Below are 25,909 nucleotides of genomic sequence, written 5' to 3'. Positions count from 1 at the left end.
TTTAAAGTTAGGCATATACTTAAATACTGATTCTGGGCTTGAGAATGGTTGTACATGCTAGCTCTTGTTTGTTTTATTAGACCAATGTTACCCTTTGTGAATACACCCCTATGTTTCTATATTAATAATTTTGTAGGAGCTCTCAATTGCCTGAAGAGGCAGAGAAGCCAGTTTCTCTCCTCTGCAACGAGGCAGGTGTCTCCTGCAGCGGCAGGAGTGGAAGCACTAGCAATGGGGCAATGCTTGGATCTCCACGCTGGAGGGAAGCACTTGCAGGAGATTTACATGGTAAGAGACTCTGTGTGGGATGACTTTTTTCCGGTGTGGATGCTCATGTCTTTGTACAACTCAAAAGTAAGCTTGAGAAAACAGTGATGAAAGTGTGTAATTTCTACATGTGAAGTGGCACTGCTCTTATTCACTGTCTCTCATTTTTCACTTTGCTATTAGTGTTAATGCAATAGCAAGGCTACCCATTTCTGGAGGGAACTGGCACTCTCTTGGTGACAGTTCTGCATAATGACGGGTTCATCCACAGCATCTGGGACTGGGAATACTCAGCCCCAAATAGTTCCACTCCCACGTAACTGCACTGAGGCACAGGTTCATTCCAGATGCACGAAAAAGGCAAGTGAAATAAATGTATTATCCCATTTAAAATGCATACAGTTCCAAGAAGCAGGATAGATCATAGGTGTCACTAAACAGTGCATTGTAAATAAATCATATTTGCAACGCAAGACGTATCAGCTAGCCAAAGCCTGTGTTGTTTAGGGCTATAGAAACTGGCGGCCTGAATGTTTTCAGGGAGATAGAGCTCAAACCTCTAAGTGGCATTTTCAGCCATGAAGTCACAGCTAAAGGTAGAGACTGTCCCATCTATGCTCACGAGTAGGGCATATTTGCAAATGCACAAGAGCCACAGCATACAGCCTCTTACAAACACCTTATTGCTATTCAAAAGAACATTAACGAGCAAATGGTTTCCAGCCATAATACCCGAGGCTTTTCTTGGCATCACATGCACAGTAGTAAATTTTCTTCCAGCCAGTAAGTGTATGCAAACTCTGCTCTCTGTAAATGAGCAGGCTGCCACCAAACCAGCATTCTCCATTTGTTTATGTCAGCCTCACTGGTGGTAATCCAATGAGGCCAGACTTGCACAGGAATCTGCCTGGTGTAAGATACGGAGACTTGCTGTTTACTTTGGTTGTCATTTCCTTCGGATGTCTTCCTATGGGAAGTGGGGGCTTCCAGGTATCCTGTTATCAAGTTATTATATAATTGCTCTTGCTTTATACACTGAACATATTTCAGTGTATAAAGGTACAAAGTGCCTATTTCTGTGCCCAAGACCTATTGTCTATGAATTCAGACTGGACCTTGCACATTATAAACAGGAAAAAGCAAGGCATTTAAGATCTAGTGTACTTATTTTCATAGAAATAAGCAAGCAAGCAAACAAGCAAGCAAAAAGCTGAGGTGCACTGGAGAAGTGATGGAATCTCCCTCACTGGAAATAGTCAAAACTTGTTTTTACAGGGCCCTAGATAGCCTAATCTAAGGCCCTGCTTTCAGCAGAAGGTTGGGCCAGGTAGTCTCCAGAGGTCCCTTTCAACCTAGACTTCTCTATGATTCTACGGTAAGTTTTCCAATGTGATGCACATATGCTGACAAGAGATGATAGAAGGAAGAATCAAAATTAAAATATATGCCTCTAAAAATAGTCTCATTTCTAATGCATTTTGAAAAAAAAATCCTTAATTCCCATTAAGGGACTATTACTTATATACATTCCTTAACATAAGTGCTCTGTGGGGCACTCTGTGCTTTGTTGTTTAAGCACCAGACAGCCAGTGCAATACAGCGCTGGTTTGGACTTAGACTTTTAAAGAAGGCTGAAGAAGGTCACTCAACCAGTCTGTATCTGAGTTTGCATAGACGCACAGTATTTCCTTATCAGTATTTCTACCAGTGTCTCACCCTTGTGGGTGAGGGAGGCCATCATGTAATATGGTGATAAAATGTCACCTCTCAATGTATCAACATGTCAAGGCTTGGTTTGAACACCGCTTCAACATTTGTAAACATGATACGGGTAGGAAAGGTATTGTGGGGAGGGAGCATGATTTATACCTCAGACAAATATACCAACTCTCTGGACAATGCCTGAACGCTAACGGAAAACCTTCAGTCTCATTCCGAGCTCAGCTGACGCTAGACTATTGCCAAATCCTTGTCATAGCTGGGATCTGTGAAAAGTCGCTTTGTAAGAAGAAAATGTACCTCTTGGAGAGATGGGGCTTCCCAGCTCCTTGAGCTCTCAAGCTTTGTGGGGCCAGGAAAACCTGCTACTTCAGGAGGCCACAGTTTTCCTATGTGAATGGCAGGGTCTCTTGCCTCTTGGGAAGTTCACATCTCAGCTGATTATGTGTTGTGCAGCTGTGAGAAGCAGTGTTTCTAAAGCTGCTTAAAAAAAGTTCACACAGGCACGGAATCTGCAGCTGTCTCCTCCAAGAACTGCCTCTGTAGCCCAGAGCTGAGACTATTTGGTCTAAAGCACTGCATATCCATGAGGGAGTTAAGCTCCTGTTCAGGAAAGCATGCAGAGGTCAAGTGAGACAACAACAGAAGGGATGCAGGGCAACTCTGCTTGAAAGTGAATTTCATCCTCCTTTAAGATGAAGTCTCTTCGTGGTTCCCTGACCCTCAGCCCATCTACTTTGGCTTTGCTCTGGAGTTTGTTTCCTTACTGAGTGTTGGCGCATTTCATCTGTTATAACTTTTGATACAACTTTGACTTTGTCTAATTTTTAGCATCCACAATAATCCAAACAGAACAATTTTTATCGGAAACTACGCCCTGGTCTCCTACAGCTGAAGAAATGACTTTTTATTCCTTGCTATGTCTTCCTTTTAAGTCTACATGCTGGCCTCATACCTGGCAAAGGGCTGAACTGAGTTAGGAGCAAACTGCACAGACTGTCTGGCGTACAATGAAATCAGCTGATCTAGTCAGCTGAAAAGCTTTCATGGTGTCTTTAAATAATAAGCCTAATTTAATTATTTTTAAATGGACTTCAACTGGGCTGATCTTCAGCAACAAAATACTTCAACATGGGTAAGAAACACCAGTAAAAAAGAGTAAGAAATTTAAAGACTAGCGTATGCTCATAAAAGTAACAGATGGTGAAAATTAGAGTGCAGTGGGGTTTGTAAAATTCCTATGAAATCTTTTGGTATTAGTTGAACTTACTTTATTTGCAAATCCCCAAGTCTTCAAACAAAAGCAGGAAGATTAAAAAAAAAAAAAAAACAGTTATAACTGAGGAGATTTCCCTCCCCATCAGAGGGTTCTTTTGCAGTCAGTACTAGAAAATAGATAGGTAACAGAGTCAGCCTTTTTTATCTGACTGGCAGCTTATCGTGGGAACTCTGACAAGAGACATAAACATACACTATCAGGCTTTTGCAAAGGAGAAAACAGGACCTGAATCACTCAGAATTAACCCCACTAATGCCAAGTGTTTCCCTAGGGAAGCGGGAATAGCCACACTTGATAGCTGGAAGAAGGAAGAGATGGCTTGATGCCAGGATGGAAGAAGCCTTGTACACCTGCTCATGTGGTGAGAGAGCAGAAAGGCCCCTTTCGCATGGTGATAGTCCAACACAACTAGCCATGCCCAGCACCCCGAACACCAAGGTGCCCGATGTTTTGGAGAACACACTGGAAGTAAGGTCATGGATGTTTGTGGTCTTTCAAGAACTGCATAATATTTCTGATAAAAGAGTGGTAGCAACAATGATTATGCCAAACTTGTATTTGGGTGGTTTCACTAATTAGGTTGATACCCCTAAATACATTTTGCTTCTTTGATTGCAACTTAGCAGAAGAGCTCATGTTGAGACCAGGGTAATATGAATCTGTTCTGGATTTAGTAACCTACTATCAGCATGGCTCTAGTATGTGTGTGTGATGGGTGGGTGTGAGCTGTAATACACTCAAATCTTTGGAAGTGTTTTATATACAACACCAAGAAGTGTAAGATAGGATCAGAAGCAAAACAGCTCTATTCTAAGACTGTATTTTTCTGAATTGACAAATAATGCAATTGCACAGTAGCAGATTTGCCTCAAATAAGAGAATTTTTTCCTTTATTCTTTTGGGTTTTAGTAATTACATGTGAATGTCTCCCTGAATAGAAGCAAAAGGCTATTCCTGATACTGCCTCTCTCCCACATTCAGACTTTCTTTCTAAAACCCAGAGGGTAAGGTAAGGAACGCTGACAAAAGAGGAGTGCAGATCAAGCTCTGATGCTTGCTCTTGTGACCTAATTTTCTCTTTTAAGGACTAGACAGTGTCATCAGGAAGTTTGCCTAACCTCTCCTCACACCTGTCTTGTACTCTTTTTTTACTTTTTCCTCCAAGAAGTACATGACTGATCACCTGAATACAAACGGCACCAAACTGATTCAGAGCTTTTAGCCTTTCCACACACTACAGCTACAGTTAGGAGACACATTAAAAGGCTGCTTGACTGAGCAGGGAACTATGAACTATCTCACATTAAGCTGTCACAAAGGAATCTGTTAAGCAGCCCAAATTTGAAAGCTGCAAGTGTTATCAATGACTTAGGTTGGCTCCTGCATTTCTGGGTCCTGCAGAAAGCTTCTGAAAGTGGCAGTGGGCAGCCACTGTGGGCAGAGCACAGGCAGCCTTCCTCACTGGGAGCCAGCCCCCGGGGCCACCCGGTCCGGCTCAGTTCCCCCCACGCTGTTCCCTGACCTGCATCGGCCATCTAGTAACATAAAGAGTTATCCCTCTTTATATATCTCTCTCAGAGAGGTACCCCACATGGGTCTTCTCAGGTCTGATTTATCAATTCATGCTAAAATTGAACCCAAATTAGTGCTGGAAACAAGTTGTTTCACCTGGGACATGGCAGTATACTTTACTAGTACTAATTTTAATCCACTTGTCAGCACTACCAGTACAGAAACACTTGAGCTTAACAAACTCAAAGTTTGGGCACTGGGTAGCCTTTAGCTTTGTTATCTTACAGTGCTTTTTTCTACCTGTCTCCTTGCTTTAGTACTTGAAAAGAAGGAGAAAAAAATGACCCCGTCCTTGCTTTTGGCCAATGATCAATCAATTCTTTAAAGACCTTTCCTCTACCCTAAATAAAACAATGATCATGCCCATAAATTTCTACTTTTCTTTCCTATTCTACTGAGCTTACCCAAAGCACCTCCAGAAATAAGCATACTATCATACCTCAGGAACAAGATCAAAAGTAAATACTGTAATCACCCTCCTAATGATAATAACTTAATACATATATACCACTTAGAGGTATTACAGTGATCAGAAAAAGATGATGGGCTAATAAAACAAACTAAATAATTACATAAAAGAGAATTCATAATTTCAATATGACTAAACCTTAATTAATTCACCTATTTGACACACTTCACTGACAATTGTTGACTTTCTATCTTAAAAAAATCAACTAACATGAAAATAAATAGGCTAATCTGGCTGTCAGATACATGCTTACTCTCCCCTACCAGCACCCACGAGGGGACATTTCTGATCAGAACAGTAACAATCTTTAAGTGCATGCATTTTGGATAATATCTTGTACTGCAAAGACAATAGTTACAGGCATACCCCAGAGATATTGCGGGTTCAGTTCCAGATCACCTCAATACAGCGAATATTGCAATAAAGCGAGTTCACATGAATTTTTTGGTTTCCCAGTGCATATAAAAGTTATGTTCACACTATACTGTAGTCTATTAAGTGTGTGATAGCATTATGTCTTAAAAAAAACAATGTACATACCTTAATTAAAAAATACTTTATTCCTAAAAAAAATGCTAATCATCATCTGAGTCTTCAGCAAGTCATAATCTTTTTGCTGATGGACGGTCTTGCCTCGATGTTGATGGCTGCTGACTGATTAGGGTGGTGGTTGTTGAAGGCTGGGGTAGCTGTGGCAATTTCTTAAAATAAGACAGCAATGAAGTTTGCTGCATCGATTGACTCTCCTTTCATGAAGGATTTCTCTGTAGCATGCGATGTTGTTTGACAGCATTTTACCCACGATAGAACTTCTTTCAAAATTAGAGTCAGTCCTCTCAAACCCTGGTGCTGCTCTATCAACTCAGTTTATGTAATATTCTAAATCCTTTGTTGTCATTTCAACAGTGTTCACAGCATCTTCACCAGGAGTAGATTCCATCTCAAGGAACCACTTTCTTTGCTCATCCATAAGCAGCAACTCCTCATCTGTTAAAGTTTTATCATGAGATTGCAGCAATTCAGTCACATCTTCAGACTCCACTTCTAATTCTAGTTCTCTTGCTGTCAGCCTGTCCTTTGAAGCTTTGAAGCCAGGCATTGACTTCTTCTCTCTAGCTATGAAAGTCCTAGACGGCATCTTCTTCCAATAGAAGGCTGTTTTGTCTACATCGAACATCTGTTGTTTAGTGTAGCCACCTTCATTAACTATCTTAGCTAGATCTTCCGGAGCACTTGCTGCTTCACCTTGCACTTTTATGTTATGGAGACAGCTTCTTAAGCCTCATGAACCAAACTCTGCTAGCTTCAAACTTTTCTTCTGCAGCTTCCTCACCTCTCTCAGCCTTCACAGAACTGAAGAGAGTTCGGGCCTTGCTCTGGATTGGGCTTTGGCTTAAGGGAATGTTGTGGCTGGTTGGATCTTCTATCCAGACCACTAAGACTTTCTCCATATCAGCAATAAGGCTGTTTCACTTTCTTATCATTCGTATGTTCACTGGAATAGCACTTTGAATTCCCTTCAAGAACTTTTCTTTTGCATTCACACCTTGGTGAACGGTTTGGTGCAAGAGGTCAAGCTTTCGGCCTATCTTGGCTTTTGACATGCCTTCCTTGCTAAGCTTCATCATTTCTAGCTTTTGATTTAAAGTGAGAGGACATGCGACTCTTCCTTTCACTTGAACACTTGGAGGCCATTGTAGGGTTATTAATTGGCCTAATTTCAATACTGTTGTGTCTCAGGGACTAGGGAGGCCCGAGGAGAGGGAGAGAGATGGGGGAACGGCCGGTCGGTGGAGCAGTCAGACCACACACAACATTAATCAATTAAGTTCACCGTCTTGTATGGGCAGAGTTCATGGTGCCCCAAAGCAACTACAATATTAACATCCAAGAACACTGAACACAGATCACCATAACAGGTATAATAATAATGAAAAAGTTTGAAATATTGTGAGAATTACCAAAATGTGACACAGAGACACGAAGCGAGCACACGCTGTTGGAAAAATGGCACCAATAGACTTGCTTGACGCAGGGTTGCCACAAACCTTCAATCTGTAAAAAACGCAATATCTGTGAAGCGCAATAAAATGAGGTATGCCTATATTAGAGTGACACATTTCTCTCAGGGAGGCAAGAAGACACGATATTTCTCTTAATGATGGCAAAGGTTTACTTTTGCTGCCTCAGCCCCATGGGCAGCTCTCTCAAGCCCCCAGGGCTGATGAGATCCCCCCAGGTGCCCAGCGAGCTTCCCATGGCAGATGCCCCTCTCGCCCTGCCGGTCCCCACATGGTTCAGGTCTGACCTCTACCCTTGCCCCTTTGCCTTGGAGACAGCGCTCTCCCACACGGCCAAGGGCATCCCAGGCAGAAGGACAGCCACACAAGCCTTCCTTCCACTTCTGGAAGGAAAACAATCATGAGGTTATTTTTTATATATATATATATGTATATATGTATATGTATATTTACACATACAACAAGCAACAACACCTGTTAGAAAGCAAGCTCTTCTTGATTCACTTGATGAATTAGGTCCTAGCGTTTTCCTGACATGGTTAGTTTCTACCATACGTCATCTGCGTGGCAACCTTTACCCGATAGCATTTGCACGCCCAGCCAGCACAACAGCGAGGCGCTGAGGCAGGCAGGGCCGTAAGACAGAGAGTGCTGCAGAGCGCTGGGGGGCCGCATCGCGCACTCAGGCACTGCAGCCCGAGGGGCAGCGATGGGGCCTGGCCTCGCAGTCCCCCGCGGCATCGCGCCAAGCCTGTTCCCTCCCGGGGCACTCCTCCTCCTCACTGTCAGCCGTTGTACCAGGGGACCCAAAACACTCTTCAGCTAGTCTGTGCCAACGAACACCAGCTCAAGGTTTAGCTAACTGGCTGCAACTACAGCCAGGTGCTCGAGCCAGAGGACAGGCTCTGGCCTTTTTATAAATAAGACATTTCTTTTCAAGCTATGTTTTTCTATATGTGAAATGTTTTGGCTCAGTTATAGATTGAAACGGTAGCTCTCTCCTTCCTCTTCCCCACTTGGCTCAAGCCACTACTGTGACTCAGTATGTGATTTTGATTTATTTAGACTAATTTCCCATAATGAACAAAACAAAACACATACAATGGCCCATCTGGGCAAATAATTTCTGAAAATGCTTGCAAGACAAATAGCACAGCATACTCTGAGACACAACACATGAATAATAAATGGTCATTTTAGCATTATATATTTGCCAGCATATAATAAGATATGTTGGATTTACATAGAGTCTCAGATCTGTCTTATTTTAAAATGTTACAATTTTGTTTCCTGAGCCAGTATTTTACATGATTTCTGTCTCTATTAAAACCTCTATGCTGTTTTTAATACTAAAAATAATTTCTCATTCCTAATTATAAATATTTAATTATATCTCAAGTCCCTATATTTAAAAAAAACATAAAAAACACCCTGCAGACCTCAGGTCAGCAATAGTGTACTGATTTCAGCCAGACATGATGTACACCTACTACCTCGGGTCGTCACTTAGCAATAAATTATAATGTTAACATATGCTTTCCAGAAAACAATGCTCCAGTGATGTTTTTGCAGCAGGACTGGTCAGAGAAAAAGCTTTTCCAGTCTGATTCATGGGCAAACATCTATTTTTGACATAAGTTTTAATGCCAAAGCAGAACCAAGGTTAGAGCTTCCAAAGTCCTTTTCTTTGTAAAACACAGGAGATTATGTGAGAACAGTATCACTCCTGCACAAGCTAGTGCCCGGAGCTGCCAGGCCTTGAACTAGGAGTTCCCACCTCTCCAGACGAACAGCCTCAGGACCGGGTTAGTACTGTCTGGTCTTTCTATCTGCCTCTCTACCTGTGCGGGCAAAGGGAATCTGCATGCATTTTTCTTCCTTCAGCGCCACAGTAGGAGCAGAGCTGGGAGCTCGTCCCTGCTGCTTCCCCCGCGTGCCCCCTCCGCGGCGGCGCTCCCCAGCAGCCTCACCTGGGAGGCAGAAGAGTCACAAATGGCAAAGAGACACAAATTACTGATCTCAGAGCAACAGCAGTTTGCAGAAAGCTGAGAGCAGCATAAGATTTTGACAGACTTCAGATGCCCCAAGCCCACTATTTAAATTTCTTGTGAATTTTACACCTTCTAATGGAAGCCCTGACAGATAAATGCTCCTACTCAGTCAGCAACTAAATACTGTGCAATTGTCTGAGACCCACAGCCTTTACTGCAAGAAACAGCCCCATTACTACATAGACTGCTATATGCTACTACATGCAGATGCACTGCTGTATGATACGCTGCTTTGCAAGGGGGTTCTTGTTGAGTTGGTATTTCTGGGTAACAAAAGAATCCCACAATAGACAGCAAATGCTTTGTCTCAACTTTGATTGACATAACGTAAAAATATATTACAAAAGTGAAAAGCAATGGACTCAAAGATGACTTGCTAAGAACTACATATGACAGAAACATGCCAGGTTCTTTAAAAGAAACAAGACAGAGCTAAATTGCTATTAGATTTCTGTTTGTTTATTTTTTCCAATGCTGGCAGCATTTATGTGTCTTTTCTTGCTTTAATCACAGATATGATGAAATCTGATGTCTCCAATACTTTTATACAGTGTACATTACATATGTACATATATATTTCCTAAGAAACTGAAAACCATACAGGAGGCTGCAGAAAGAAAGATTAAGCTCAGTCTTTGGGTAAGGTAGATTGTTTCAAGCATTGGGATGAGTTGTTTCATTGCACATGGATTATGAAAAAGATCCTAAGTTATCACAGAGCTGGGCATTCAGCGTATATATCTGGAAGCAAAGAGATGTCTGATTCTTAGCAGGGGAGAAGAAAAACAGCCCATGAATCCAACAAGAATGAACATTAAAAAAATAGGGTGAGAAAACAACTCTGTATAAATGATGAAGTAATTTGAGATGACAGTTTATCTGAAAATAGGGGTGAATAATTATTATCCAGCATAGTCGGAGATAAAAAATAAACAGTTCATTTGCTCTTTCCTGGAATTATAAGATCTTAAAATAGTTTCAATTTCTTTAATTCTATCTTTATTTTCCCAAAGTATACGCACTGCTTGCTGCTATTTATTAATGAACCAATGACTACTGTATTAATTCAGATTTATGTATCGTTTGTGCTACTCTTTCCATTTGGAGATGAAGGGGTGAGGGTTGTTACCACCTTTAATTTCAGTGACCTGAATTCAGCACGGACCAGGTAAGCCACAAAAACATTTGCCTTGATGAGAACCTCCCGATCGTTGCTGAGCTGCAGACAAGCTGAGGTACAACCCAGACCATTCAAATCCCCCAGCTAACAACCAACAGTCACTGTTTTGCTGAGGACCACGTACACCAGTTTAGTAGCAATGTGGGTCTTACATTATTTGCATAAGATAAAATCAGTCTTGGGGCTTTTCATTTGCGTGGGATCCTTGCAGACTATGACAGCATGCTCTTGGCAACATCATGTTGTAAAGAACAAAGCTTTAGACCTCCTATATTTCTGTATGGGATTTCCATCACAGAAGTACCTGTAGAGTAGACTCTGCATGCAACGAATCCTGAAAGCCAGATACACTGAGTGTGCACAGATTATTAGTGCACCATACACACACCATGCATTATGTGTCTAGGACCTACCCAATCTGTTAAGTGCGTGTTTTTACATTAATCTGCACCTCTGCAGTAAATTCAATGCCCTAAACTACACATATTCTGTATGGTTAGCCAACAGAGAGAGAGAGAGAGAGAGAACATATCTGGGATTTCCAGATGTCTTGCTTTGCAGTTCCAAGAGGGATATGGAACACCTGAATTCCTGAACAAATATCCAAAGTCTCCAAATTCTTTGGATAGAAAAAGAGGACCTGTTTTGGAAATCCAGTTCTAAAAAATATGCTCTATTTTGAAGAGACACAAGTCTTTGCATGTTGGGGGGGGGTCACAAGCAGTAATATTTCTAAGCCTACATAGGCTGTTTAAGTCCCAAGTAGGGGTAATATAACAACAGTCTAAGATGATTACCTTTTCTCCTATGTTTTCACTGGATGAAATTAAGAACAGAATATTTCAAGTCTCAGTCCAAGCCAGCTACGACTTTGGATGAAAATCAAACCAACTTGTCTCCACTTAAATCTCATATAAAAACTCTCTAATGTAATAAATTTTACAAATGTCTGAAAAAAATATACACATTTAAATTAAGTAGTAGGTAAATGATTTATTGTATTATTCTCTATTGTCTAACTCAATTTAATTCACATTCAAGATTAAATTTCGGCTGGCTTATATTATTGATAATAAATATCTTGGTGCTGTTGCTTGGAACTTTGCTACAATGGCATCATTCATACGCAATTCTTAAAGAAATTTTAGTTGAATGCATTTCTTTGTTTAGCTGGGAGATCATGAAACTTTAGTGGAAAAAATATATATATATAGGTAGAGATTCAGTAAGATTTGCTTTGGCATCACTCTCATTTTAAGCATAAGGATATTGCACTGTCTTCTTGAATTAGAGCCATGCCTAAGCATTCATCTCTAACTGACAACAGCAAAGCACTCTGTATTCTCAAACTCTGTCAAGATTAGATTTAGGCTGACAAAAGACAAATAAGTTAAACTTGTATAATACTTATTATACTATAATCCTTTGAGAATGTCCATGTAAAGCTGCTAGTAAAGTTATAGTTAAAGCTTTGTCACTTTTCTCTAACATTCCCATTGCTTTTCAATGTGATTGATCCTTTAGGATTTTTAACTTTGATCGCAGAATCTTGTGTTTTAACTGTGAAAATTATTATGCTGAAGACAAACATTAAACATATCTAAGTGCAACTATATGGCAAGAAGTAGTACCTCAAAAAAGGGGCAATGGGGAATTTTATGTTTATTATCTTTTGCAGTTCACATCTGCTCTATTTACAAAAAAAGGGAGAGGAAAAGATGTTATTTCTAACTGCCAGTTCTTCAAAATCTTCCTGGAACTTCATTTGATCTGTTGTTTTTGCATTACTAAAAGTAAAAACTATTATAAATTGTAACTCAATAATTGTATTGCTATGTGAATCCACAGCTACAATAAATGCTTCAAATATCTTATCTGCAAGGGATGCAAATAACAGTAATTGTTGAATAATATTCACTAAATTTCACCTTACTTTTGGCTTTACCAAGTGGTTATGAAATAGCCTGGTATTTGCATATTCATTTTGTTTTTAAAAAATACTATGTGATGAGGATTTAATTCCTAGAAGAAAACATGAAAAATTGCTATAATCTCCAGTGAATTGGCATTTTGGCATAAATGAAAGTCAGAAATGGAAGAAGAGTAGTGTATAGATTATTTGTAACATGCTCCAGCTGAGATATACCAACTAGAAAAATAATACATTGACAAGAGTTTTGTTCAGGTAATAGCTACCAAAGCAAATAGAAAGGATTTTGGACTGAGGAAGATGTAAATATTTTTACATTTGTGGATAAAGTCATAACAAGGAGCTAACAAAGGAATGGCTGCTGTAGACCAAAGTCTGTTTGGGATTTAAATGAGCAGATTTTAAACCAAAAGAGACCACAGCAAACATCTAAGTACAGCTTCATGGATAATACAGGTGCATAATACAGGCTATAGGACTTTGCTGAGCTCCTACCTCAAAACTGACAGGTGTGACTGGACTGGGAGCAATGGTTCCCAAATGGTGAGGGTCACCTAACAGACGGGATGAGCTTTCATGGCAGGTCTGGTGCAAGTCTGCTCAGAAGGCGACTCCCTTCCTTCCTCCCAGCTTTCTGTCTCACTGGAGAGAAAAGTAGCAGGGCTGGGATAGACTTGCCTCCCACCTTCTTTCTGAGATGCTCTGATTCCAGCATGACACCCTACCAAGACCTTGCTGCCCCAGGCCCATGCAACTTGGCCGTGTAACATCCCTGAGTCCATTCTGCTGCTGCTCGTTTTCCTTCTCCAGTAAGGACAGATGCAGAACTACACAGCGAAACTACCCAGATTAATAGTTTGCTGCTACTTCTGCATGGTCAGGGACAAGCCTTTTGCTCCAGTGTTATCTCAGTCCCCTGTATTATCTAAGCCCCTACCAACCCTCCCACACTGGTCCCTGGGTCCTCAGCACCGGACTCCCAGTATGGGGGAGGGAGGCTGTGGCAGTAGTCTCATGTGGGAGAATGGTTAAGCGAGAGAGGGCATGATCTGATTGGGATGAGCAATCCCGTTCTCAGGGTAAGGGAAGGAATGTAGGCCAAGGCGAGCAAGCCTTGCAGCGGCCGAGCAAGCCTTGCAGCGACCTTGAGCACTACAAAAGAAGGTATTCACAAAACTGGTAAACAAGTCTGGACGGAACTAGGTTCCATAAATGTCGATGGAGCGCGGACAGCAACCTTGCACCAACCATATATCTGCTTTATGCGTATGGACAGAAACTGTAACCAATCATGTAACTATTGCTAGCTCATGCGTATTGCTTGTCGATATATATACTTTGTGTAAGCTCTAATAAAGGGAGAACGACCATACTCATATTGAGACTCATCGTTACTCCGGGTCCGTCCCCCCACTCCGACATCTGGTAGCAGAGGATGGTTTATTTCCGTGACTACCGACAGTCTCATAGTGAGGAGCAAGAGCCAGGGTCTAACAGTAGGAGATAGGAGGTTGAAGAGGAGCTATGGAAGACAGTGGCAACTAGACTTGCTCCACAAAAGACTAGGAATTGCTGAGCTAAGGCACATCTTTCAGAAAAATGAATCCAGATGGTTTAAACATTGCTGTAGTTGGCAGGCCTCCACAACCTCAGCAAATCAATCTAGGGGCTGATTATCCTGATTTTCAAGAATGTGCACCTTTGCAAAACAGAATCAGGAGAGAGAAAGCCAAACAGGTCCAGGCTTTTTTGGGGTAGATGCAGCATGGCTACAGTTTGCTTCGTTAAGAGAGATATGTTATTTCTTTTAAAAATCCTAACACGTCTCCTATCCACAAAGATACTTTCTTTTATGTAGTTAAGCAATATTACTTAAGTGATACAGGATTACTGAGGCCTACATGCATTCAATCACCTATGATGGATACTCTGTGCATTCCTTTGTTCTCTGCTCTTCAAGCTTCCTGTCTCTCTAGGATTGCTTTTGTATATAAAATGTTATGCTACTGCATAAAATGGTGTTGCAAATTTCAAATATTTAAGGAGATACAAAGATAACACATTATTTTATCATTGCTTAAATTCCCCCTTACATATTGCCTACAAAAAAAGAGAAAAGAATAACTCGATAAAAAAATCAATTTGCCCATAAAATGAGTAATGGGATTCTGTATAACTCTTCCGCTATACAGTCTACACACACTATTGATGACACTTTAAAAGCCTGATTTAATCGGCTTTTCAGTGTCAGTTTTTATTTCTATATTAACATCACAACTGAAATGAAAGTTCAAGAAGCAGAAAACAGCTACACATGTTTGATGTTGTATGCAAAAGCCTTAGATATTTAGCAACTTCTTTGATGCTTTGATCTCTGAAGAAATCTTACTAAAATTATGATCAAAGGAATTTATATTATTCCAAGTACTTAAGAACAAACCATCTTAGGGCAATAATCAGTATTCTGTTTAATCCTTCACCCTTGGAATCCATTATTTCTAAGCACCTCAATCTGATGGGAGTTACATTTACTTAAGGATGATATTCTCCAAAAGCAGAATTAGAAGTAACAGAAAGCAACATTTCTGACTTATACAAAGAGCTGTGAAAGAATTACATATTATTCTACTGACTGAAAAGTGGTCTTTGAAGCTTTTTTTTAAATGTACATAACTTAAGAAAGTAGGTAAACAGCTCATTATAATGAGACCCTTCAGATTTTTATTTTTCTACAGGACACAATGAAATAGTATGCGCAATACACAGCTACTTTTAATTTAATCTATTTCTAACTATTTCCTTTTGTCAGTGTTTACAGAAGAGTATTACACAGATGGATATATCTAATAAAGTAAATTAACACTCTACTTGATAACACGCAAAGGAAGATAAATAATGAATTAACCTTTTCATCAATCTAACCACATAATGCTTATTTCACTCTGACATTAAGTACTGCACAAGAGTGTTTATTGTAATCCCCCATGGCAAGTTAAATCAAGCAGTATGATACAAAGAATCACTAAACTGAAGCCCACAGAATATTAGAGCCAAGACAGATTTAACAAAAAATGCTAATTAATAGTTAGATTATGGATTAATCACCTGTTGCTGATGAGAGGTGGAGTGGGGTTGTACTTTTGCAGGAGCAAATAAGAGATCAAACCATGACTCTGAGTCATGGCCACACTCTTCATAACCTCCCACATCCTGACTAGGCAAATCCTCCTGCCATGTTACCAGTGCAGACTGCTTTTCTTCCTGCACGCCCCACCTGCATAGGTGGACTTTGATCTTATAGCTGTTTCCTAGAGACTATTTCTATCCCCATGTTCCATCAGTCTTTAAAGGTGAAGGATTATGAGTAGGCTAATGTGCAAACACATCTGACTGACTGCACTGTTGTAAGCATTCTTTCAAGTTGACAACAAAACATACCTGCTTTAAATGAAAATCAATCTCTGTTAATGGCATTACCTTAACACACAAAGAGGTGTGCTGAAGCAGTAATATTACAGAATCATGCATTTAGCTTTGAAAGACTGCAGATCAACTTGGACTGCAAGCACATCTAATGGAGCGCAAATAGATGACAGAGGCAGACATAGGTTAATCATGCTTCTGACAGACTTATTGGTAGGTTATCTTTCTGTTTTGGACAAGAGGGCTTGAGAACAAGGTCTGTCGAGGAAATGTTTTCAAAGGTGCACAGTTAATTCATTCTGGAGCACTTTGTCCTGACTTCAACACTGTGTAAGGTTCAATTATCACACACTTAAAGACCCATTCAATTTTTTGATCTGTTTATGTCACTGAAAAACAGGAAGCTGCACAAACTAGGAGTGTATTCCTCCAACACAACAATGTCATAGGACTCCAAAAGGCTCTCACACTGACTGACTCTAGTCACAAGCTTGATGTGAATTGTAGGGCTCGGGAATTCCTCCACGTTACTGGGACTCTGGTCTGTAGGACAGTTAATCAACAGCTATGAAACAACAACTGTGAATTAGAGCAACTTCCAGGGAAATAATTTTGCCTCACTAGAATTCATAATACAGGTCACACAGAAGTGTCTTCAGTACCCCTTAGTACCAAGCCTCCTACATGGCTATTTCAAGGCTATGATTCCTGGGAAATGCAATATGAGAAGCAGTACCACCTAATATTTTTATCTTCAGTTCTGTTATCAGATCCAGTGATAAAATGTTTTTGCCTCTAAAACTTACTTACTTGATTAAAGTGCTGAAGTTTATCAATTAAATTACTGATGAGTGGGTCTAGTCCTCTGACTTTCAATTCTGGATTATTAATTTGTGCCTTCAGTCCATTGGAAACAACTCTGTTGGTATAACTGAAAAAGAGAATAAGAAAACATCAGTGTCTGAAAACATTCATCAGAATCAAGAATCATATTAAAGGGAGCTTACAAAAAACAAGTATTCTGTAAATAGTAATAGTAACTTGTAATTAATATTTACGTTTTTTTAAATGCACCAAACCAGAATAAAAACACATAGTTTCTTGCAACGTCATCACTTCAAACTATTCAAGTCATGAACCAACATTAATTTCATAAACCACATATGGGTTCTTTTTATTCATATTTTAATACTTGAGCCTTTAAAACACACACTCTGGAATTCTTCTATGCAACAGCGAAGGCTGGTATCTTCCAAAAAATCATTCTTGCATAATCACAGAGACCCAGTGGATTTAAGATACAAACTAAACATCGTGAGATTGTAGTAAAATTTAATGAAATGGCAATCCGATTTTGAAAAAAAAAAACTTTATCAAAAAATGAGATTAGTCTTCTCTTGCAAGATTAGCAGTTTATAACCAAACTGCTAGGCACACTGTAAAGCAGCACCTGCTATATCAGTGGTCTTCACCATGCCTTATCTGCATATGAACTTACTAGGAAGGGGTACCTGTACAAGAACTCTCTCTAACCCAGTCTTGCATTATTTGAGGAACAGCAGCTGTTCTCACACTGTAACTGCCCGTCTGTATCAGCAGCCTTCTCACATTGACTGTTGATTAAATACTGATTGCCAGTCTTTTGTGGATACTGTAGCACGTTCTCAAAACCAAACATGTTTGGGGCTTCACACCTGCACTCTGTTGGGTAAAATTCCAGAATTGTGCACGTTCAGGCTCTACATCCAAACGTGTCTTTACCATAGTTGAAGAGGGGAAGTCATCAGTGAATGCATGGTGAACCTCGTGCTTTCTGGAAGTATTCAAACTGCTCCGTACTGGCTAGAGAGTTGATCTGTCCACACAAGCTAAGTGCAACCCATCCTCAACACGCTGCAAATCCCAGAGAGATATATAACAAACTTTTTTGGCGGGTCATGCTTTTGGGCATTGTGGGCAACCACCCTCATTATTCTGGTACTTGTTTGTCACAAAGTGGAACATGGATGTTTGCATGACCCAGTTATGAGCTGAAGAAGAGGCTATTCCCAAACCGAACTCTCCTAGACTCTGACACGTGCCTGGGAGGAGCCCACTTAGATGCCACGTTGGCATCTTTATAAACTCAGGTAGTAATAGGGTGTGCTCCTTTGGATTGAAATGTCAAGAGAAATGTCCTGTTACAACTAATGCTCACTTTAAGCATATCTACATACTTCAATATCCCAGATGTTCTTCTCTCAGTGAATTCTTCTTTGTAAACCAATTCAGGCTGAAGTTAAGGATAGCATTTGAAAGTGGAAAAAGTTGCAAAATTCTATTGTCTTTCTATGGTAGGGGGAGACCTAGATCTCCAGAATACATTTGTCCTATCTTAATTTCATTTAGGATGAACAACAAATTTCATATAAACTGATGGCAAAACATACTGCAGAATACTGTTGTCAAAGGTGTGGTTTAAAAAGAGAAAGAAGAGAGCGTAGTCCATTTTTCCAGTAAACTCAATAAATCTCACTTCTCAAGAAAAGAACAAATATGATTTAGCACAAAGTATCGAGAAAAAGCATATCTTTCACTAATATCAGTAGCCACACAGCATTTAGAAGTGGAAAAATGCTAATCTTTTCAGTGAATTTGTATTTTTATGTTCACTGAGCTTTTAAAAGGCACTGTTGTTAATTTTCTTGATGTGTATTTCGTACAAGTATAAACTAATCTGGTAGTATAAACCTTCACTATGCAAATGACATATGTAAAATGATGGTAAGGTTCTGATCTCACGAGCAGACTCAGACAGCTGAACCAAGGTCCCCATGCAGAACCAGGCTAAAGTTAAATATTACTTAAAAGGCTAGACTGCTGCAAGTCATATCAACTCACTTTACTATTTCATCTGGACAGGGAAGTTGAGGCACCTTACTTGCCTGCCTTTATTTTGAAATCGTACCTAATGCTAATTGTTGCTCATCATATTAAAACACGTGGTTACTGAAGTAGATGTATAGGAACACTTACCACAGCTTTTTGAGATCATCTAGTTGCGATACAGGACAAATCTAATTAAATGGATCGGCTCATCCTTTAGCAGTCTGTTCAGTGATTCTCAGTATGCAATGCTTTGTTTGAACATCTGATCAGAAACTCATCAACAGCAGCAAAAAGCAAGGGTTTTTCTTTTCATTGCTCTTGAATGCTCTCCATTCAACTCCTTGTTAGAGCTATCAGAACTTCTCTAGAGGCTTAAGTCATTATAAACCACAACAAAGAATTCAAAATTGCCTTCCCTTTCGGGTTGTATTTTTTCTGGCTATTTCTGGATATTTTTTTCCCTGTGAATCACAAGCCTTCATAAATGCCTCTAAGCACTATTAGAAACCTACAGCACTGACAGAGTTTGTATAAACGTGACCAATTCAGAGACAACAGCTTTGCCATCAGGCCGGTAAGACTCATGCTTAAGAGTCCTCAAAAGGACACAAAATGTGGAAAGTCCATCTCAGTCAACTGTCTTATATTGCTGCTGCTAAATACATACCCTCTTTTACACATGTTGTGTCAAGAAAATAGGATCATTTTGCATGAGTCCACAGTCCACTGAGACAAGGGGGATACTCATACATGTAAAGTCCAATCAGTGTTTAAGGACTGAGTCTTTAAAGCTCCAGAGATATCCATAAATTATGTTCAGATAACTCTGCTGACCGAATTTTTTGTAGTTAGATTTATAATGTGGATTACCTATACCTAAATTTCATATATCAGAGAAAGCATGTTTGAATTGTGTGAATCATGCATGAGTCCTGTATCTCCTAGCTCTAGGATAGCTTCAGTATATCAGTCATTAAACAGCTACATCCAACTGCTCTGGGAGGCCCCAGGACATGAGATGGCCTGGGGGTTGCCTGGAATGTGAGCTGCATGACTGGCAATGCCTGGAAAACCAACTACCAACCTTTGGTAGTGGCGATGCAGATATAATCTCTTTGCCAAATGAATGGTGTAAAAAGCTGATATTGAGAGAGGCAAAAGGACTTATTTGCAGAACACAGCAAAAACAAATTTGGGTTTCCTCGTAATAACCCATAAGCCCTGCTACGTATGCTTGGGTGCCACTTGCTGGCACTGTAACTGTCATCCAGTCTCAGTGTTCTTACAGAGAGATCACTTCTGTAACAAAACTGAGCTGAGAAAGACTCACATGGGCTAAAGGGGTGAATTCCTGCAACAGAGAAGATGGGTTACAACTCTTGAGGGAAAGACGACAGGCAGAGAACTGAAGAATAATCACGCAGTCAGTGAGAAAGGAGAAATTCCTGCAGTCCATTGCATCCAGGAGCCAAGACTGTACTAGAAAAAGGTTTCATATCCATCTGACTCAAACTGCTATCCTGCAAAGAGTGAATTGTTCTACTAGCTCTGTATCATGCCTAAAATACTTCAGAATAAATAATATATATTTCCTGAAAGATAATTTGATTACTTCACTTCTTTGCACTATCTAAAACATTTTTTTTGTTGACATCAGATCCTGAATTACTGCAAATGTGCACTAAGTAAGATCAGGAATTGGCTCTCTTTATTTAATAACCTGCAATTTAACTGAAAAATTGTCATACTAAACTGTTAAGTCTGGTTACTGCTCTAGTACTTTATTCCAGACTAGACCCAGAAACGTTTGTTCAAATGACCAGGAAAGTTGTATAAAGATATTGTAGTCCCTGGAGCAATCCTGAAGTAACCATTATATTGGAGCCCAAGGAACAGCAAGTACAGGCAGAATTCTCAATGTTTTTCAGAGCCATAAGTCTCATGCCAGCATTGTTGCACTGATCTTTTGGGCAAAGATACGATGCTTTAAAAACAAACAAAAACAAATGATAAAAACCCTCCTCCAAACCCAGGTTTACAGTTTTTCAGAAGAACAGTGGTAATTATTTTAGACTTCACTTAATATAGCTCATCACAGGTTTAAAAAGAGATAAAAAGTGAAATGCTGTTTACACACTGGATTGCATTTTAACTGAAGACACACATTTTATTTTCTATATAAATATAGATAAAAAATATATTTGAATCTAAACACTTACTTTCAAATAAAAACAGATGTTATTTGACATTCTGTGTTCTTTCTAGCTGGTAATATGAAAAGGGATTAAGGTACAGGATTCCCTCAAAGACAAATATACCTCTTTAGATAGTTCAAGACTTTGAAAGCAGCATACAAAACAAAGTATTTCAAATTTCAGAGGCAAACAACTGCAGGAGTTGCATTAGCGATAGTCCTACCTAGCAATGATATTTAGTCACAAAAGCCTAGGAACAGGGTGCTGTTTTCACACCATTTCCTTCCTTCTTCCCTACAGGAGACGATACCAGTCTGGATACGAGCGTCTGATCAAAGCTCTTATAGGCAGCTTTTCCAAGCATTATTGATCAACCTCCAGCTGTGAGACTATTTCCATTACTCCATTTCCCTCAGGGTGCTATCACTCCGAGTTGTGCCACTAACAGCCACTAAGCTCCCCAGTGCTTTGAGCCGGTGGCTAATGGTCTGTATTCTTCCTGAATGAAGGCAGCTCCACCATATGGACTCACCACAGGGATCAAAGAGCAACAAACCACACCAAACTTCATACGCTTCGCAATGTGCACTGCAAGTTTCAGAAGAAGCTGTACTGGAAATTCAGGATGTTCTCAACCTGATCTGTGTCTCAATGGAATTCTATTAACTTTAGTCCTATTTTTTCTCTTATTTGGCCCAATATAGCTGCTTAAGATGAGTCACAATTTTTATTTGTGTGAGAAATCAGACATCTAACACCACAAGGCAAATGTGAAAACCTAAGCCTCGCATTCTGTTCAGAGGAATCCATGAACCTCTGTAAACATCTCTACAGTATAAAAATTACATTTCATGAAATAGTTTGCTCAACAACCTTACAACCTTCACAGTTGCAGTCGGTATAAAGTAAGAGTAAAATACACTAACTACAAAAATAGAGGTACACTTGCCGAGGTTTTTCAAATTTGTTAGCCACAATCTTTCTGAGATAATTATGCATTAGAAATCACTGGAGAAATAATTTGGAAACACAAATATTTTTCATAGCTGCCTTGCATTATTTCATCATTTCTGTTGGCACTGGTTGCATAATTCCGCTATGATCAACAAGGGCTAAAACACCAGCATTTTCCTGAGACACACTGGTATGTTCCAACTCCTAGTGACTGAAAGTCTACTGGTTCTTAAGAGTCACATTCATGCATTTTTTTCTTAGATTTATAAAAATGTGATTTTCCTATTTCCTGTACAAATACATAAACTATCTGTAAAAACCACCACGAACAACAACAAACAACCCTCCCCAATGCCCCCTCAGAAAACCACATTAAAACCTCAGACTGGGCCATCTATAAAAAATATTTTCTCAGCCTTCTAAGATGAACAGCTGTCCAGCAGCCTGCTAAAGTGAGAAAAGTCTGAAGAAAGCAAGCCACTAATTTTATAACCAACAAAATCGTAAAATAATTGAAACAAAGCTAGACTGTACAACGATCATTTTAACATCCAGTTCTGCTTTCTTCATTTTTGTGTATAACTGCTTAAACAGGAAACTATAGTGGAGATACATGTTGCCTGTAAAACCACCCAGAAGTATATACCACTATGCAAATAATGAATTAAAATTATGTCCTTTTAGGCCCATATTTCTTAAAGTCAGCCATTCACTGCAAGCTCTTATTTGGCTAAAAAAAATTCTGAAGTAGCCTGTTTATTCCAGCAATATACTCAACACACTGTCAGAGCAGACACCACCCACCATCACTAAATGACTCAGAGGTTAAAGGGTTAGAGGGGGAGAAGGAAGGGAAGAGCTTTGAATGTGTCATTTAGTAAGAAGCAATGAGAAATACGGATAAGCTATTTAACTGGTCTTGAGCTCCACTGAACAATTAATTCAGTTACATTAGGCATGGTTCACCAGATGGTGTGTTTTGTCTTATATTTATTCATAATTTGACCCTTGGGTTGGAATGGCTTGCCTGAAATTCAATTATCTGAATCCACTGCTGATCTACACCAGCCTGTTGTGTCTCTAAATTCATAATTTTGGGGCATTTCTCTTGTAATTTTTAGATGCAGCCCTTGGCACATGTGACATTTTGACCCACAGGGCTCTACCAGGAATGATTTTCTTCCAATTCAAGGCACATAGAAGTGTGCAGTGACAAGAAAACTATATGGCTGAAGAATGTGCTTGAAATAATTAATCAAGATTATCAGCTTTGATCCGATTAACTGTTCTGCCCCCACTTCTTCACAAAGTAGAAAGACACGCAAAATATATAACAATTTTATATGCCTTGCCTGGTTATATTTACAAGTGACTCAATGAATAACTTCAAGGAAGCAAAGCAAGTGTCTTTTGCTTGAAGTTTTACTGATGTGTAAAACAATTCTCCAGAAGCAAAAGCCAGCCACCATAGGATTCTCCTTTCACTCAGCTATCCCTAGGCTGGTCCATAAGATGATATTGTCAGCTGCTGAGTCCCCCCCCCAGCTCCTTCAGACCACTGTCATTAACACTGAGCAACAGATATATCGTGCTTCCTCTCCGAGCAATTCCCACAATTGCATTATTTGGAGAAACTGGCTAGTTCTGTACTCCTGCTTTACATCATACTTTTTTCATTTCTATAACAGCTTGGCAAACCTGGTCTATAGTCTTTGGGTATCTTGGCTGAGAGGTTTCTAAGAAAGGAATCATCAGCCCATGACACCTATCGAGGGCATATACGTCCTTTCGCTAAGTGGCCACAATCAATTAAACAATTTATTTAAAAAAAACGAGCAAGAAATACATCTTGATAAACTTACTGTTAGAAAGTCAGCTGCAAAGAGTTAAAAAGAACAACAGAGTTTGCAGATTTCAGCTTCTGTCTTTTAATCTATTTTATCTACCAAACTTGAATATTCAGTGTGTAAGTGCTTTGTAGAATTAAATCTTGGAAGATTTCATGACTATAACATTTATTCAGTTGGCCTGATACATTAGGTCGTTCTGCAATTAGCTCCATTAACTTAAATGGATATATTCCTTATTTATAGAAAGCGGTATCAATCAGGTCTCCACTTACAGAAGAACTACAGCAAGAAGAGCTGAATTCTAACGATGAGCTGACAAAGGTGTTCTCTAACAAATAATGTTCTCTAAGTGATATGCTAGAGCACATTTTGGGATATCTTTAAACCTCCACCTTTTTATAGACCCTTGCATGCAGGAAGTCATAACTTCTTGGCTAACCCGAAAACCGGTGTGTGCATGCATGTGTTCAGGTTGGGGTTTTGTTTGTTTGCAGTTAAGGAAAAAGCATGTAATTTAGGCTAATGTAGAGCAGGAGTACTTCTGCTGAAGTCAGTGGAGTCAGTGTAGGGTAAAGTTCGGATACATCACCGGAAAATCAGACCCTTTCTCCACATAGAAAAATTTCATGTCTTCTAAATGATCAAGTGAACATAACTGGAAAAATATTCTCCAAGTAAAAGATTTATCAGTCTAAAAATACCTGTATAAAGAGTTCATTCTGAAACGATGAAATGACTACCAACAGACCACAAGAAAGTTCAAACCTAGCGCATAATGAGTTTAGCTGCCCTAAAGATCTCGTGAGGCAGAACTGACACGATGTGAACACGGTCTCTGCCAGAGCTATTCCAATGGGTTTCAGGGAAAGTTTCCTGAATAATCTTGTTTATTCATAATTATGGGAAATGATGAGACAAATACAGTTTGCTAATCGGCTCATGTGATAATTCCAAAAATTTCGCAAAGCCAAATAGCATTTATTTCTCTACTTCCATAGGGCTAAAAAGACCTCCTACAGTCTAGATTATAACGACAATTTTAAGACTGCAGGTACAAGAACAAGCTACCAGAAGGTTTCAAGTGACTGGATGGTGCCACCCCATGAAGACATTCAAACTACACATGGAAAATCACGGTGAAAAGCAATTCAGCTACCGAGTGCACATGCAACAGATCTTACCAACAAATCAAATGCGTTCATCTGTTTTCCAGAAGCATGCTGAAAATGTACTGACTTGAGCTTCAAAGAATACTTGTAAAATGCTTGAAAAGCATTGTAAAAAAAATTACTAGAGATTGTAGGTGAATTGGCCTACTTTCTTCTCTTAGATACATGAAAAGTTGATACTACCTTCAAGGCACACTGAAAGCACCAAAGAAATTTGTAAAAGTTAACTGGACTGTCTTTGTTATGTTGAGGCAAGGAATGCATTTGCCTGAAATAACATCACATAGGCAGACTCTTCAGTTTAAAGTGGAATAACCTCTGAAGGGCACTCAAATGATAATTCTATACTCAGAGTGAAAATAATGAGCAATGAAAATGATACAAAACCAAAAGCTGATAAGCTAACTAGGAACTGGCAGCATAAAGACCATTCTGCATTAAATGAATTATTGAGACACAGGACAGAGGACAGGACAGCAAACAAAACAGCATACGCTTATCAAAGTAACAGCTGTGGCCACTCCTAGGGGACAAAGTAAAACAAATCTGGAACACCTTTTTCTCAGTAATTTCTAGACCAGGAAAGAGCATTTTTCAAGTGAAAACGGGGGAACAGTGCCGAGCTAAATCCTGACAGAGGATCTGACTCTGCACCTCTTGGAGTCTGGCAGCATGCAGCCTATTCTGGGGGCTGTGGAAAACAAATAGGAACACATGACTGCCTAACTTTTAAACTTGACAGATGGACAACACTAGTGGAAAACAGGCCTGACTCAGCATAAAAGAAAATACAGTCTCAGGAGAGGGGAGGATGTGAACTCTCAGAAAAAAATAAAAGCAGACTAGTAATAAACTTCACAGCAGTAGAAAGAGCATGAAAATCAAGCAAGAACTTGTAATATTTAGTTGATAGGACTTTTGGCAGGCCAAGAAGGCAAGGATCCAACTCCCTTTATGGAAAC

The 25,909-nt window shown here is 39.6% G+C and overlaps 1 protein-coding gene across 1 annotated transcript in view; it reads right to left on the bottom strand.

Moving 5' to 3' along the window:
- LOC106496177 (glypican-5-like) overlaps nt 1-25,909 on the bottom strand; it is a 408,273-nt gene that overhangs the window by 147,862 nt on the left and 234,502 nt on the right. The window contains exon 7 of the mRNA XM_067301964.1: nt 16,722-16,842. Within this exon, the coding sequence (XP_067158065.1) occupies nt 16,722-16,842 (121 nt within the window). The remainder of the gene's footprint in view (nt 1-16,721; nt 16,843-25,909) is intronic.

This window comes from Apteryx mantelli, chromosome 9 (genome assembly GCF_036417845.1).
Source record: "Apteryx mantelli isolate bAptMan1 chromosome 9, bAptMan1.hap1, whole genome shotgun sequence".
NCBI lineage: Eukaryota > Metazoa > Chordata > Aves > Apterygiformes > Apterygidae > Apteryx > Apteryx mantelli.
Note: the sequence above shows the minus strand (reverse complement) of the source record. Positions and strands in the feature narration are given on the sequence as shown.